Below are 13,799 nucleotides of genomic sequence, written 5' to 3'. Positions count from 1 at the left end.
ACTGGGAGGAAATTTTCACTGGTTATCCATTTTAACTGGGAGCTAAATTAAAAAAGTAATTCATATCCATAAAACTATGCATAAAACTGCTTTAAACTTAAGCTTATTTTTGACCTATATATCACCTAGTCTGATTTCAATATATGATCTAAGAAACAGTTTGTTGGGGGGCGGGGGGGAAAATCACAAATTTATACTGAAAAGATGAGAGACTGATAGAAAAAAATGCAAGAACATTAGCCTAAAACTTTAACAGAAAAGTTACCAGCACCAAAATGCATTTTATTTTACTTGGTACAGCTGAAACATGTTTATCGAAATAAAATGGAAGAAATCAGAAAGCTACTAATGTAGTACCTAAATTTGGGGGGGGGGGAGGTAGTAAGCTGCACCTAAAATAAAGGTAATATTCCTTCTCAGTGTTTTAGCAGGATGTATGTTATTCTCCAAATCTTTCCTGGCAAATGAATACAGATTCACAATAGGGCACAAAGTGGTTTATGCAGCTGGATAGAACGATTCATATGAAAATTAAGGTTTGAACATGCACTGTTAAGACTGTGAAGTAAACATGGAAACAGGTTAAAAGAAACCAGCTGAAAATCTAGATGCACACCAATCTTGTAAGCGAGTCTATAGGGTAATTTATCCTTCACACATCACCCAAAGCAACCAAGTACCTTTGACTGCTATTTTAAAATACTTTCTAAAAATACAGAATGTTACAGCAAGAAAGAATGGCAGAAAATTGAAAGAAAAACAAATTGTTTCACTAGCAGTGAAACTAATGAAGTTTGGTTTCCTATGGTTTATCTTTTGTTCAGTAATTCCTAACCTTTAACCTAGCTGCCCCAACTCCCCCAGGCTAAAAAGAAGCTAAATTGTTGCATTAGAAGAAAGTTCACCAGCAGTAAGATTGAGTAAATTACTCTTGTTATGGTCTTCCATAAGTGAGCTATGAGATCTAGTAAGCTCAAAGACAGTGCTAGGAGTCCCATTTTAGGTCCCACTAGACCAGACTTCAGAGAAATTAACAGTTACATAGCAGGAAACAACCCTCTACCCACAAAGATGGACTTGACTTCAAGGGCAATGTCTAATTTATTACTCTCTTTTGTGTCTGAAGACTCTCCCCAGCTAGATGTTTGGAGGAAGGGTTCACTATTGCCTTGGTTGCGTAAACTGCTGAGCACCTCTGGCCCCAATCCAACAATGCACTTAAGTATGTGCTTAACTGTTTTGCTGGATCAGAGCCAGTACATTCAGTAACTTAGGAGACCCATTTCTGCATCCCAAGTAATAAACTGTTAAAGCCCAAGGACAACATTTACGAAGATGATTCGTCTGATAAATAAAGGAAATGTCCTCTGACCTCAGGAGATTACAACCCTAGCCATAGCAGCATCCATGGTGGCACTGTAATACACACTTTTTTATACGCTCTTTGGAGACAGTGCAACAAGGTTTATCGATTTGGGCTTTCTGTTTCGGTTTGTGTGTTTGTTGTTTTCCTTATTCCCCTGTTAAAACACACACCCCTTCTAAAGAGATGAGACAGCCTTAGGACAGCAAACTTAGCATAAAACTTCTACTGCTACTGTATTTCATTCTTAAAGACTACTTTGTCCACAGAACTAAGTCTCTGGAGAAAGCAAGACTATTCCAAAACTTTTTAGGTTTACAGATGAAATGAAGAACTACAAATACCAGGTTTTGGAATCTTAAACCTTTGATTAAAGTTTCATAGCTTGACTTGTGCATTGAATTGCTATTACATGACCATTCAGAAGAAAAGAACCTACATCTTAGAGCTTAGAAAAAATAGTAGAATAGTTTATTCCATGGCAGAAAATTTTCATTGGCTATTTAGGAAACAGTGGCTGTAAACCAAGTATTTCACATTTTAAGTGTCATCTAAGCACTCCAGTGCTCCTCAGTGACAAGTCCAACGCTCCAGCTCTCCCACATAAGCAAAGCTGTTTGCCAGTATTTCCCATACGGGTATCTACCGTGACAGATCACAGTTGTTTCACAGAAGTAAAACGGTCCACATTCAGTTTATGGAAGAAAAGCATTAAAACCAAAAAGCAGAGCATAACACAGGAAACTTAAGCCTTGCCTGAGAAAAAGAATGCAAAAGGAAGCAAATAAATTATTCTCCTCGTCTCTAATTACTTACTATTGTACCCTGAAGTATCTAAATTTTCAAGCACTTGCTTTTCGTACAAAAACTTTTAAGTTCTCTGCAGAAAGGGCATTCTAAACAAAGCCTGTTTGGCCAGAAGCCCTTAAAAAAACCCAAAACAAAACAAACACAACACAACCCACAAACCAAAAAAACAAACACCACCCTAAAACACTGAAACAAAATTTTCAAACAAACAGTTCTTTGAAGAAAATTATTTGTAATTTCAGTGACAAGGAAGGTTTCTCAAAAGGAAGGTTTCCCATGTGTTTATAGATTACGAATTAAAAACAACCATAACCACATTAATATAAGCTTACCTTGGATACTTCTTCTTTTCCACTGTTTTCCTTAATGAATACTTTTTCCAGTTCAGGGCTTATTCCTTCTACATTACACGGCACACGTGAAACAGTTGATTTTGGCACTGAAATGTTTGACAGTGGCATAGGGACTGATCTGGAAATAGAAGCCTAGAAGGCAGAGAGCAACATGATTTGAAGTTGGAAAATGGAATGAAGACAGAAGTCTGGTACCAGTACTAAAAAGTAAAAAGCTGTGTATTAATTTTGCCATCTAAAAGACCATCTTTACTTGGCAAATTTAAATAAAAAGAAATGTTTGCCTAAATAAAAGCTACTAAAATCACCTCTACTTAACTCAAAGAAGTGTTCTGTAATAAAAGCATTCTACTACTTCACTTATCAGTAAGTAGGCAGGTATATGTACTTTCCAGAGGTATAGACTACAGAATATGCAGTAGGGGGATGGGGAGCACACGGGGTGCTGATGCTGATGGTTTAACTGGGATCCAAAAGGCATTTCGTAACATTCCTAAAGCTTAACCACTCAACTGAAATACTCACATAATGCACTTTTATTCTCTTTTGGTTGGCTTTAGTAAATGGAAAATAAGGCATTCATTCTGAACCTTTAATTTCATTAGCTTATAGCTTTTCAGAACTTTATTTCAAAGGTCTTAAAAGAAATCATTTTGAATTTAAGAACGAAGCATGTAAATAAATACAAGTATGGTTTTCAGAAAAACCTGTTGGAGTGGAACTCTGTTACCAACAGAACTATTCACAAGAGTGCACGCATGCATCTTGTGCAGTCAACCTCAAAAGCTTTACCTTGGCAGCAGCTACATAGCAGAGATGCACCTACGCTGACAGCCATGAACAGTGTTCACTTCCCAATGTATGTTCTCCTCTGTTCACAGAATCACAGGATACTTAAGGTAAAATGTAAAAATTTTTTTTTTTTGAGTTCTTGACAAATGAACCTTGCACAATGTGCAGCTCCAAAGGTGCATGTCACTTGTGTGGAGGCATTCTCTGACTCTGACAAAACACACTGCCTGCAGGACAGCTTCCCACAATGGTGCCAGCACCGAAAACTTCACCCGCCTCGTCAGAGAACACCTTTTTGAGAAATCAAAATGTTGCACAAGCCATGACAAAGTGAGCTCCAAGTACTAAAGAATGTTCCTTCAAAGCATATGTCCTAGGTGGATTTCATGCTGTTTTTACTGTGACTATAAATAGTGGCACAGGTACCTGCAACAGCTTACTTCAAGATGGAAAGCGAAACCCTTTTCTGTGCAAAATGTAGTGGGATCCTTTGTTATAGAGGCATAAAAGTCTCAGGAAGAATATCAATTTCCTATATGTCTTCATCACAAGATTAGGTTTTAACCACGAGATTTTATCCAAACAGAAGGAGGAACATAAAGAATGAGCCATCATGGCTCAACCTCTTCTTTCTAAAACACTAGCTATTTAAAAAGGTGGTCAGGAAATACAATGACAGAACCAACATTTCAGGAGTTCAAATAGTGGCCTGTTAGTAACGTGGGGTCCAAGTTAAGGATCCACTGCAGATGAAATTTAATCCGGACTCAAATGTCTGCACTGTCAAATGAGACACGATTAACTGCCTTCTACCAGTGGCTTGAGGTTTACAAAGTCATTGACTGAAGCTTGCCTGAGCTTTAGAACTCGTAATTGGTTTCAGTTTCGCTGGCAGTTTGTAATGGCTAGAGCAGACACTGCATGGGGCATCCTCCATTGCACCCTGCTGAGAATGTGGTTCATGGTCAGGTAAGTTGGCCAGGTAATTTGTCCAAAGCCATTCTTCATATGTGTCAGCATCTTTATAATAGAAGAAATACATATATACTCAGAGCACAGGCAAATTTTTATAATTTTGTGAAACATGAAAATAGCGTGAAAACAAAAATTGTCTTAGCCAGGCTAGTGTTAAAATGATCAGCTATACTAAAATTTGCCTAAACTCACACATCACTTTGAAAAATAGGTAAGTAATAAGACAATAGAAAACAGAAGCTGTCATACTAGGAGCCCGAGCTTCACCTCTCAGAGAGGAGGATATCAAATCATTAGATTGATGGCTGGAGAGAAGTCCTGTCATGACAATGTCCATTGGTATAGAACATGAGAATCGTCATCAACAGAATCTGGACATATATTTTGCATCCTAAAGATTATGTCTGATTGAGGTTTTACAGTAAGTCACAGAGTCTGGAACAAGAACAGTCTGGTGATGATAGTTAATTTTTCCATTTAATATGACGGAAACTCTCAAAATATACTGTAACAACTGTACTGTAACATAGCCACTGCAACCACAAATTCTCATGCTAGAAGACAGGATCCTGTATTGACAATGATTCTGGACTGCTGTAACAACCAAGAGGTATGTCCTAGACAAAACCATGAAGAAAAAGACTTTAATCCTGTAGAGTGACAGATCCTCTAGTCACCAGTCACCAGGGACAGGGTACTGTGGCAAGCAGCATCTTGATTTCAGTTGAGTTTACTTTCTAAAAAGAAAGTGATAATTCACCTTGAACTTAAACACTACAATATTGTTTTCCTTGATGTCATGTGGAAATTGCCTCTCTAGCCAGGAATTAACCAATAAGCAAAGTATCAGAAAGATTCTTAAAATGGGACAAGAAAATGAGATTTTCCCTCAACTCTCTGGTGACACAGTGTTGCTGTATCAGTAAAAGTACTGATGAATACATGGTAAGGTGAATTACAAGTCTGTTCGTAACAAGCCAGTTAGTGTTCTGCTTGTGGCTCAAAGACTGATCAATTGTTGGGCTGCCAACCCAGACTGCTTACCCTTAGTGCTTTCTTTTTCTTTCTTTTCTATTTTTATTCTTTTTAACCAGCTCAGATGAAATTGGGTTGCAAAACTGATAAGCAAATGCCTTCCAGAGGAGCAGAGACTTTGTAAGTGTACCACAAAAATTAAGTCTCGGAAGCAAGTATGTATTCCTGGAAATGCAGTCTTATCTGGCCATGCACAGAATTTTTACAGCATCTTAATATACTTTAGTTGCTATCCTGCTGCAACCCTTCTTTCTTTTATTATATGATGACTATCAGATAAATTTCAGGAAGATGCAATGGTATCAGGTTGTTAAGAAAACATAAGAAAACAAACAGAAGAAAGACAGGAAGAAACAGTAGGCTATTCACCCAACCCTGATAAGGTAGGAGGCTGTTAATATAAGCAACTATCTACTTACCTGAGTCTGACTGATTGCTATATGGTTGCCATGGAGAGGTGACTGACGTTCTTTCTCTTTACTGTGACGACTACTCTGCTTACTGCGCTGAAGCTGCTGCCTCAGTTTGGCAATCTGCTGGAAAGAAGTTCAGGTGAAGTGATAATGAGTTATCGAATGGATAACGGCTCAAATCTTCACATATAAAGTGAATCACAGACATTTTAAGACCTCTTTGGAGGATTTTACAAGCATATGGGATTGCCTTCCCTTGAAGCATGAGCATTAAAGCTTCTTTCTGCTTATTAGATACTTTTGCCAAAGTATCTGCCCTATTTGCCAACCTGAATATGACAGCAGGCTTAGTTTAATTACTATACTTCCTCATTTACAAACAAGCACTATAATAACTGATGCAAAAAAAAAAAAAAAAAGTGGTCAGAATGACAATTTGTAGCAATTTCTGGCCTGTAACTGGTTTAAACTGGGGACTACGAAGCCTACAGTTTAATTTATTTGATCTTAAACTGAACCAAAGTTTTCCAATGACAATTCATCACAAAAGCAAAGAGCCTTCACAAACAACTGGCAATCAATATGCATTCCTCATCTTGGAGAACTTACTTAATACATTTAATAGCATTTCCCTGAAGTATCACAGATTCCTTCAGGCAGATGGAATTATCTTTTCTGCTGTCTGCTGCAAAGATGTCTAATCAAAAGTTACATATTTTAAAGGTCAAATGCAACTAAAGCCATTATCCATTTGACCTGCTCCTTAACAAGAAACCAAAGAACTTCATTTGGGGATTCCTCCACTTACTTATTCCTCCTGGATAATTTCTACATGAAAGAGAGTATTTACCTCTATAAACATTGTCTCAGAAGTTTACACTATGTGAAAATTCACACAACAGGTACACACACTTCCTTAAGACTGGATAATTTTTTCCTTTGGGCTCAAGACCCACTCTTCCTCATGCCTTGCACACTGGTATATAAGGCAAAGCATGCACAGCCCCATTTCATTTTTAACTCAGCTAGAGATACAATTTTTAAAAACCTGAAGGGCAAGTGAGGAGAAGTGAATGCATATGGAATTCATATTTCAAAGAACTTCATCAGCTGGAAAGTAATCTCTCTTTCTGAGTGACAGCTTACAAGTACACACACTCTGTGGTTAACTCCACGTAGTTAAATATATCACTAGTGCTCTTGCAAAGCAACTCTGTGGTAGAGAATCACTTCGCATCACTCTTCACAGTGTCAGAGATGACAGTGCTTGGTGAAGAGGTTTGGATGGAGCTTTGCTCCAGGCTGTGGACTTTTCTTTGTGATGTTTCTGGTATCACTCACAAAAGAAGGATCCACCGTTAAGGCTGCGTATCAAGTCTTGCCACAGCTCATTACCCATATTCAGAGAACTGCTACTCAGAAATGGCTGAATGCTTTGATCTTTCAACAACAGACAAACAGTTCAGACTTCCAAAAGGGTCTGTGTGTAGAATACGTCAAGAAAGACAGAGCCCTAATACGACTGAGTTTCTAACACAGACAAGCTAGATTTAGAGAACTGGGAGACTAATCCCTTGATGAAAGGGGCAACTCAGGCACCATGCTGGAATAAACTTTGAAGGAGGCTAAAGAGATACTTCATGCCTACAAAAAAAAAAAAAAAATTGTCCAGAACTTCATCACTCTTCCTGTAGGAGTAATGGCAGTTAGGAAACCTAGCTCCATAGAAACTTGAAAAAGCAAGCAGGTAACCAGTCTGGTAAGAACACATATATCTACAAAGATTTATGTCTTATATCCAAATGTTGGCGAATAGGGAGACGAGGGAAATAATCTTCATCTTCCCCTTTAAAAACTTAAAAACAGAAGAGAAAAAGCCTAGATCAAAAGACAGCTATGGACCGAGATGGCTGGCTACAAGAATAATCAGAAAGCAGGGAGAGTGCTGTATATAAATCTTCCATTTCTGCTGCCTCTCCTTGATGCTGTGCGCTTCCTCCTAGTTAAAAAGTTAAATACCCTATTTTTTTTTATTTAAATGAAATCTGGCTTTCTGAGCTTTCCTCAGGAGCATGCTATAAAAAAAGATGCATACAATTCCACCTCAGAGGTGAAATCAGGCTGACTGATTTCTGTCGCAAACAGCTTGCAAATCTTTGAGAACATAGCCTCTCACTGTAAACTATGGGCAGCATTAAATGGGAGAGCATTGATAGGCTGGTATGTCTCTAGGCTGACCAGAACCTGAAGTTCTGATACCCTGAAAGGAATCATGGACACCTGGAATCTGAGGTTCTCTCAGCCACCTCAAGAGTATGTATATTTTGGCATTCAGTAGGTTCTTGACAGTAACAGAAAGAAAAGGCTTCTTGGGTCATTGGGGAGAAAGATGAAAACTTGTTGAATCTGACTGTCTATCTGGAGCTGATATGATCACTTAAGCCAAACATGCAATGCAGTGAAGAAATAGATATGCCTTCTCAGATCATCTGTCCTTAGCCCTGAATTTGAAGGTCCGTGATGTGGTATTTACCATCAGACAAAAAAAAAAAAAAGAGAAAGTAAGGATGGGCATATAAAAAGAAACCTGCCATTTCTTACTCGTCCTCCAGACATGGGAGACAGAGGCTTGCCAGTACATACAACCCAGCTTCAGAGCAGCCACACTAAGCAGGCAGTGGCACTGAGTACATGGAGAGAAGAATCCTCCAAACTAAATGGTGCTTCATCTCCTCTCCACAGGGAGTCCACAGTGAATCCACCACTTGTTAAAGCTAATCCTGAAATTCTAATACCTTTTTTCTTCTACAAGATTATCTTCTTGTTGCCAGTTATTTTCCATCTGCAACTCAAATAAAGCCACTACTACTAACAGGAAGAGGTAGCTGTGCTGGCTTCCTAGAAGTGTATCTTCACCTTCTTCCTAAGCAGCAGAGAAGCACAATCAGAGCATCAAACATAAACAAAATGAGCTGCAGATAGGTATGAGGTACACTAATCCTAGGAAAGCAGATATAATTTGTGTAGTGAGGAAGGAGTCTGAAACATATTCCTTGATGGCACCTGTTTTACCAAGTATCTCAAAGAAGCAGCAGATCCTGTCTCTTGGGCACTCAACTGATGCAACGAATATGAGCTGGGGAATTTGCTATGCAAAGAAAATGGTGCCAAGTGATTGATATCGGGAGAACATGGATTTGAAGATCCAGCCATTACACTGCTGTAAATACACTCTGACATTGAACTCCATTCAGGGCAGCAATAGAGATATTTCAGTTAGGAAGATGAGGCAGAAAAGGAATAATGTGCTATGCTGGGGAAAAAAAAGTGCAGTAACAACACACTCCATTTTAACAGGGCAGCTAAGAACAACAGAAAGGGTTTCGGACACCATTTTCCCCACATGCTCAAGTACTGAGCATGAAGGTGACTGAGGCATACACAATCATATTAAGGAACGCATGTAAATAATCACAAAAAGATCTAATGTGTATCCTTTAAAGCATGCAGGTTTTGAAGACATTGAAGCCTTAGCCTTGCACATATAGGCACTCAGATCCATAAAACATGACAGTGATTTTAGTATACCAAATTCAAATGCTCTCCCTGTCTACCTAGCTTGAAGATGAGCAGAAAGCTCTCATCATACAATATAGGCATTTTCTTACAGGATACAGCTGAAAAATCAAGGAATTCCTGAAGGAATAAATGCAATTTGAACCCTACTTCCAATGTTCAGATATAATGATTTAAAATTATTTTGGTATTTTACAGGGTGTAAACATATATGGTAGTAAATTTCAAATTATGTTTTTTAGTTCATATTTGGCAAGTACTCTCTCATTGTGACTGTATGGGGGGGGCAGGGAGCACAAAGCACACATCTGTGCATATTTCAAAAAAATTAAGAAAGTTTTCAGCCTTTCCTCTTCCAGTAACTGTTCCCTGCAATATTTCTGATGTACCGGAAAGACTCTTTTCTTGATGTACTTTACAGTTATTTATTTAAAAAAACCACCAACAAAAAACCCCAGGAAAACACAAAGATCAGTGCATCATGATAGTAATAAACCTACATCGGGTCATTCAGGACACAAACTTGCAGTTCAGCCTTGATGGTTTACTCTCATACAGCCAACTAAAAGATGACCAAAGATTATTAAACAAACAAGAAGTTAGGAAAAAACCCTGTATTTTTTGCTTGCTGAGTATTTTTACAGCTAGAAGTGTACTTGAAATAAATATGAATCTTGTCTATACCACTTGTGATATGCATGCAGTCTAACATAACTAATGGCACAAACCTAAGAAATAAGCACATTAGGTCAGTTCTTTACAACACTGCAATAAGCTGAGTATCCTGATAATTTTTTCATTTGAAGACATCTAGATGCAGACTACTAATATGAAGGAACATGTCATGTCTCACCATTCCTGTCCAAATGCTTACCAGTGTTTACCAGCTAACAGGCTGTATTTCTACAAACAGGGCTACACAACATAGTAACTTCCTATTGCTGAAAAAGCCACAAAACTCGTTATTAATGAGAGCAAGCTCTAACTCATTCATGAACAGTTTGTTAATAAACAAGTTAACCAGTAGGTCAAAGAATAAAACAAGCATTAGAAATCCACCCTAAACCTTTGAATACAATCTTTTGATTGGTATATGAAAGCACATAAAAACTGCAAGCTCTCATATTCGATTCTCTTTTATTCCAAAGTCCTTTTCAAGTACTGTTAGAGCAAAAGGGACCTTCCAATGGGGGGTTGCTGGTGTCAGTGTAACAGATACAGCACGCAGAGGTGCTTAAGGGAAGTGAAAAATCAGCTGCCTGAAAGGCATCTTTAAAAAACTACACAAACTGAAAACTATTTGGTTTAAATCCTGGGTTTTTCCAGTTCAGTGTAAGCTGTAACTAAAATTGTCTCTGTTCAACTTCAGCAGAATTTCAAACTAACTATTCAAGTTGAAAGGGGAAAAAATACCAGTGGTTCACACCACTACTTGGTTTGTGTCCAGTACCAAGACTCTGATAGCAATCTTTATCTCCCAGTCAAGACATGTATCTATTAAAATAATGTTAAAGCAGTGTGGTGTTATCTTACAATAAGTTATATCCAAGACTTCATAAAAACAAGCAGTAGATCCCTTCAGAATTTAAAAAAAAAAAAAGTAAATCTTGTTAGGAGGTGATAAAAAAGGTACACTCCATCATTACAAACTTCATATTGAGAGCTGGGGGTTTGTAAATTTTTTAATAGACCCACTACAAGAAAGCAAGCATTGCCTATTTCACTGCTAGACAGATTCAATCATGACACCCACGCATTTCAATTCAAGGGCAAAATAATTTTCAACTACCTAAAGTAAAAAATTTTTTAACTGGTAATACAGAATTCATTTGCTTGCTTGGGATCTTAAGTCTATACACTCATTTTTAGTTTTTTAAAATGTAATACTTTAAAAAGAACTCCCAGTCTGTGTTAAATAAATGCATTTAATTGTAATAGCTCTCAAACTAACCAAGGAAAAAAACAATTTTTGTGAAACTTACAAGCACATTCAATCTTCTTTTATCAAAACCAATTAAAACTATGCATACAAGTATTTGGCTAGTTTACAGTATCAACATAATAAAAAATACACGCCAGAAATCATTCCATTAATTGTTGGAACAAGAAAACATGAATCCAAACTGCTAAGTCAAGCCAAGGAAACTGTAAACAGCTATCTACTTGTTTACTGTCAAATGCTATGGGAAACAAATCAAAACGCCAAGCAGAACTGCTGTTACCTATGTTACTCATAACAAATGCAGTAGCCCAGGAGAGGTGATACTTTTATTTCCATTACTTAAGCTCTTGCCTTCAGCTGCCTATAGCTTTGTCAAATTTTCTCTTAAGTCTACCATGCAACATGCAGCTCTCCCACCCCTTTCCCATCAGAGATTTCAGTACAAGTATTAGAGCTGTTTTAAGAATGAAATTACAATGAAAGAGGGGGTGGAAATCATGTCGCCACTTTATGTGTTAGAATCATAGAATCATAGCTTTTTACCTGGGAAGCTCTGCTGTCCAATGCTTTGGGAGAAAAAGCCAAACATTTGCCTGGGGGTCCTTTAGGTTGGGAATGTGCCCCTCTATTCCCTCGGAAAAACCTTTGCATTTGGCAATGCTTTAGCACAAATTTCAGTTTGCACGTGTTCAAGATAGATATTTGGAACTGGCAGCTACATTTGCAAGTAATTCTGTCTCTACTGGGCTTTACAGTCTGAACAGAACTGCCCCAGAGAATTTCTCCTTCCAGAAACTGCCCATTACTGTGGCACAAAGAAACTGAGTGCACAGATACTGTTGGTATTAGAATCATAGAATCATTTAGGTTGGAAAAGACCTTTAAGATCATCCAGTCCAACCATTAACCTAGCACTACCAAGTCCACCACTAAACCAATTAAGGGTAGAGTAGTAATTTCATGTTTCCTGGCTTGGTGGCTGGATTATTTTTTAATGAAAGTAAAAACTAGGAATCATTAAGGTTGGACAGGATCTCTAAGGTCATCAGTCCAACCATCAACCCAACACCACCATGCCCACTAAACCATGTCCCAAAGTGCCACATCTACCCATTTTTTGAACACTTCCAGGGATGGTGACTCCACCAACTCTCTAGGCAGCCTGTTCCAATGCTTGACTCCTCTTTCCGTGAAGAAATTTCTCCTAATATCCAATCTAAACCTCCCCTGATGCAACTTGAGGCCATTTCCTCTCGTCCTGTCGCTTGTAACTTGGGAGAAGAGACTGACAGCCACCTGATTACAACCTCCTTTCAGGTAGTTGTAGAGAGTGATAAGGTCTCCCCTCAGTCTCCTCTTCTCTAGGCTAAACAACCCCAGTTCCCTCAGCTGCTCCTTGTAAGACTTGTGCTCCAGACCCTTCACCAGCTTCACTGCCCTTCTCTGGACATGCTCCACCACCTCAATGTCTTTCTTGTACTGAGGGGCCCAAAACTGGACACAGAGTATCAAACAAACTCTTAACACCCACCACGCAGGCATTAAGTAGCCGGACAGAGAAGCTGGAACCAGGACTTGCAGGTGAGGGACAGGAAAAAGAAAGGGATGAGATAGAAGCAAAATGATTGAGAGACCGAACAGACAAGGAGCTGGAAGGTAACTGAGCAAGAGCTCAAGCAAGGGAAGATAGATGAGAATTGGCTGGATAATGCACGCAGAATGACACTGGGACTATGAACCTGGGGAACTAGAAAAGACAAGAAAATTGGTTTGAGAAGCTGGAAAAAGGAAAACAGAGGAAGTGAAAGAACTGTATGCTGGAGAAGACAAGGGCATGTTTTGGGGTGAACAACCACTGCAAAATTTGGATAGAAACAATTCATTTCCACACCCCCCATTTTTTCCATTACTGTGTTCTATCAGAAAGGAACCATGAAACCTATCAGCCTCACGTTTCTTATCTGTCTCTTGTGGTCAGTCCACAGAGGATGGCAACCCAGCACAATGGATCACTGGTATCAAATGGCAGAGACTTGCTTACATGCTGAAGGTTTCACTATCACTGACAGTCACAGCCCTGTGGTGAAGAAAAACTGCTTGTTGCAGAACTTGATAGGGAACTGCCAGAAGATGAAGGATGGTCTCTCAGTAAAAGCAAGCAAGCGTTATCCTGGAAATACAGATGTTATTCCTGCCCCTGCTACAATTCCTTTGTGCTGGTAGGTAATGTTTAAGTCAAAATTTTTCAGACACAAAACTCCTTCTGCACTAATTTTCGGGCACTTAATCTGTGATTCTGAGTGCTTCCTCACAGCTGCAGATGAAGTCACCCAAGCAAATGAAGGCCCAGGTACTAATAAATCATCTGTGATGGGTTTCATAACAGGTACTCAATGAGATGGGAATGGACAACCCTCTTTGGATTGACCTCTCTTTGGCCCAGGTCCTTGTCTTTAAAAATGAGGTTATTGCCACCACTGGGAATGCAAGATTATTCCGTATTTGTCAAATCTGATTTTAAAACTCAAGTAATTGAACTT

The 13,799-nt window shown here is 38.7% G+C and overlaps 1 protein-coding gene across 4 annotated transcripts in view; it reads right to left on the bottom strand.

Moving 5' to 3' along the window:
• The window catches only part of GLCCI1 (glucocorticoid induced 1), a 59,468-nt gene that overhangs the window by 14,439 nt on the left and 31,230 nt on the right, over positions 1-13,799 (bottom strand). For 2 of the 4 annotated variants that reach the window (XM_075728252.1, XM_075728254.1), the window contains exons 4-5: positions 5,748-5,864; positions 2,506-2,658 (exon numbers count right to left, since the gene is read on the bottom strand). In XM_075728252.1, coding sequence (XP_075584367.1) covers positions 2,506-2,658; positions 5,748-5,864 — 270 coding nt within the window. The remainder of the gene's footprint in view (positions 1-2,505; positions 2,659-5,747; positions 5,865-13,799) is intronic. The other 2 variants (XM_075728253.1, XM_075728255.1) reach the window with 1 other exon arrangement.

Source organism: Pelecanus crispus, chromosome 2 (assembly GCF_030463565.1).
Source record: "Pelecanus crispus isolate bPelCri1 chromosome 2, bPelCri1.pri, whole genome shotgun sequence".
NCBI classification, from domain to species: domain Eukaryota; kingdom Metazoa; phylum Chordata; class Aves; order Pelecaniformes; family Pelecanidae; genus Pelecanus; species Pelecanus crispus.
This window is presented reverse-complemented; position numbering and strand designations above follow the sequence as displayed.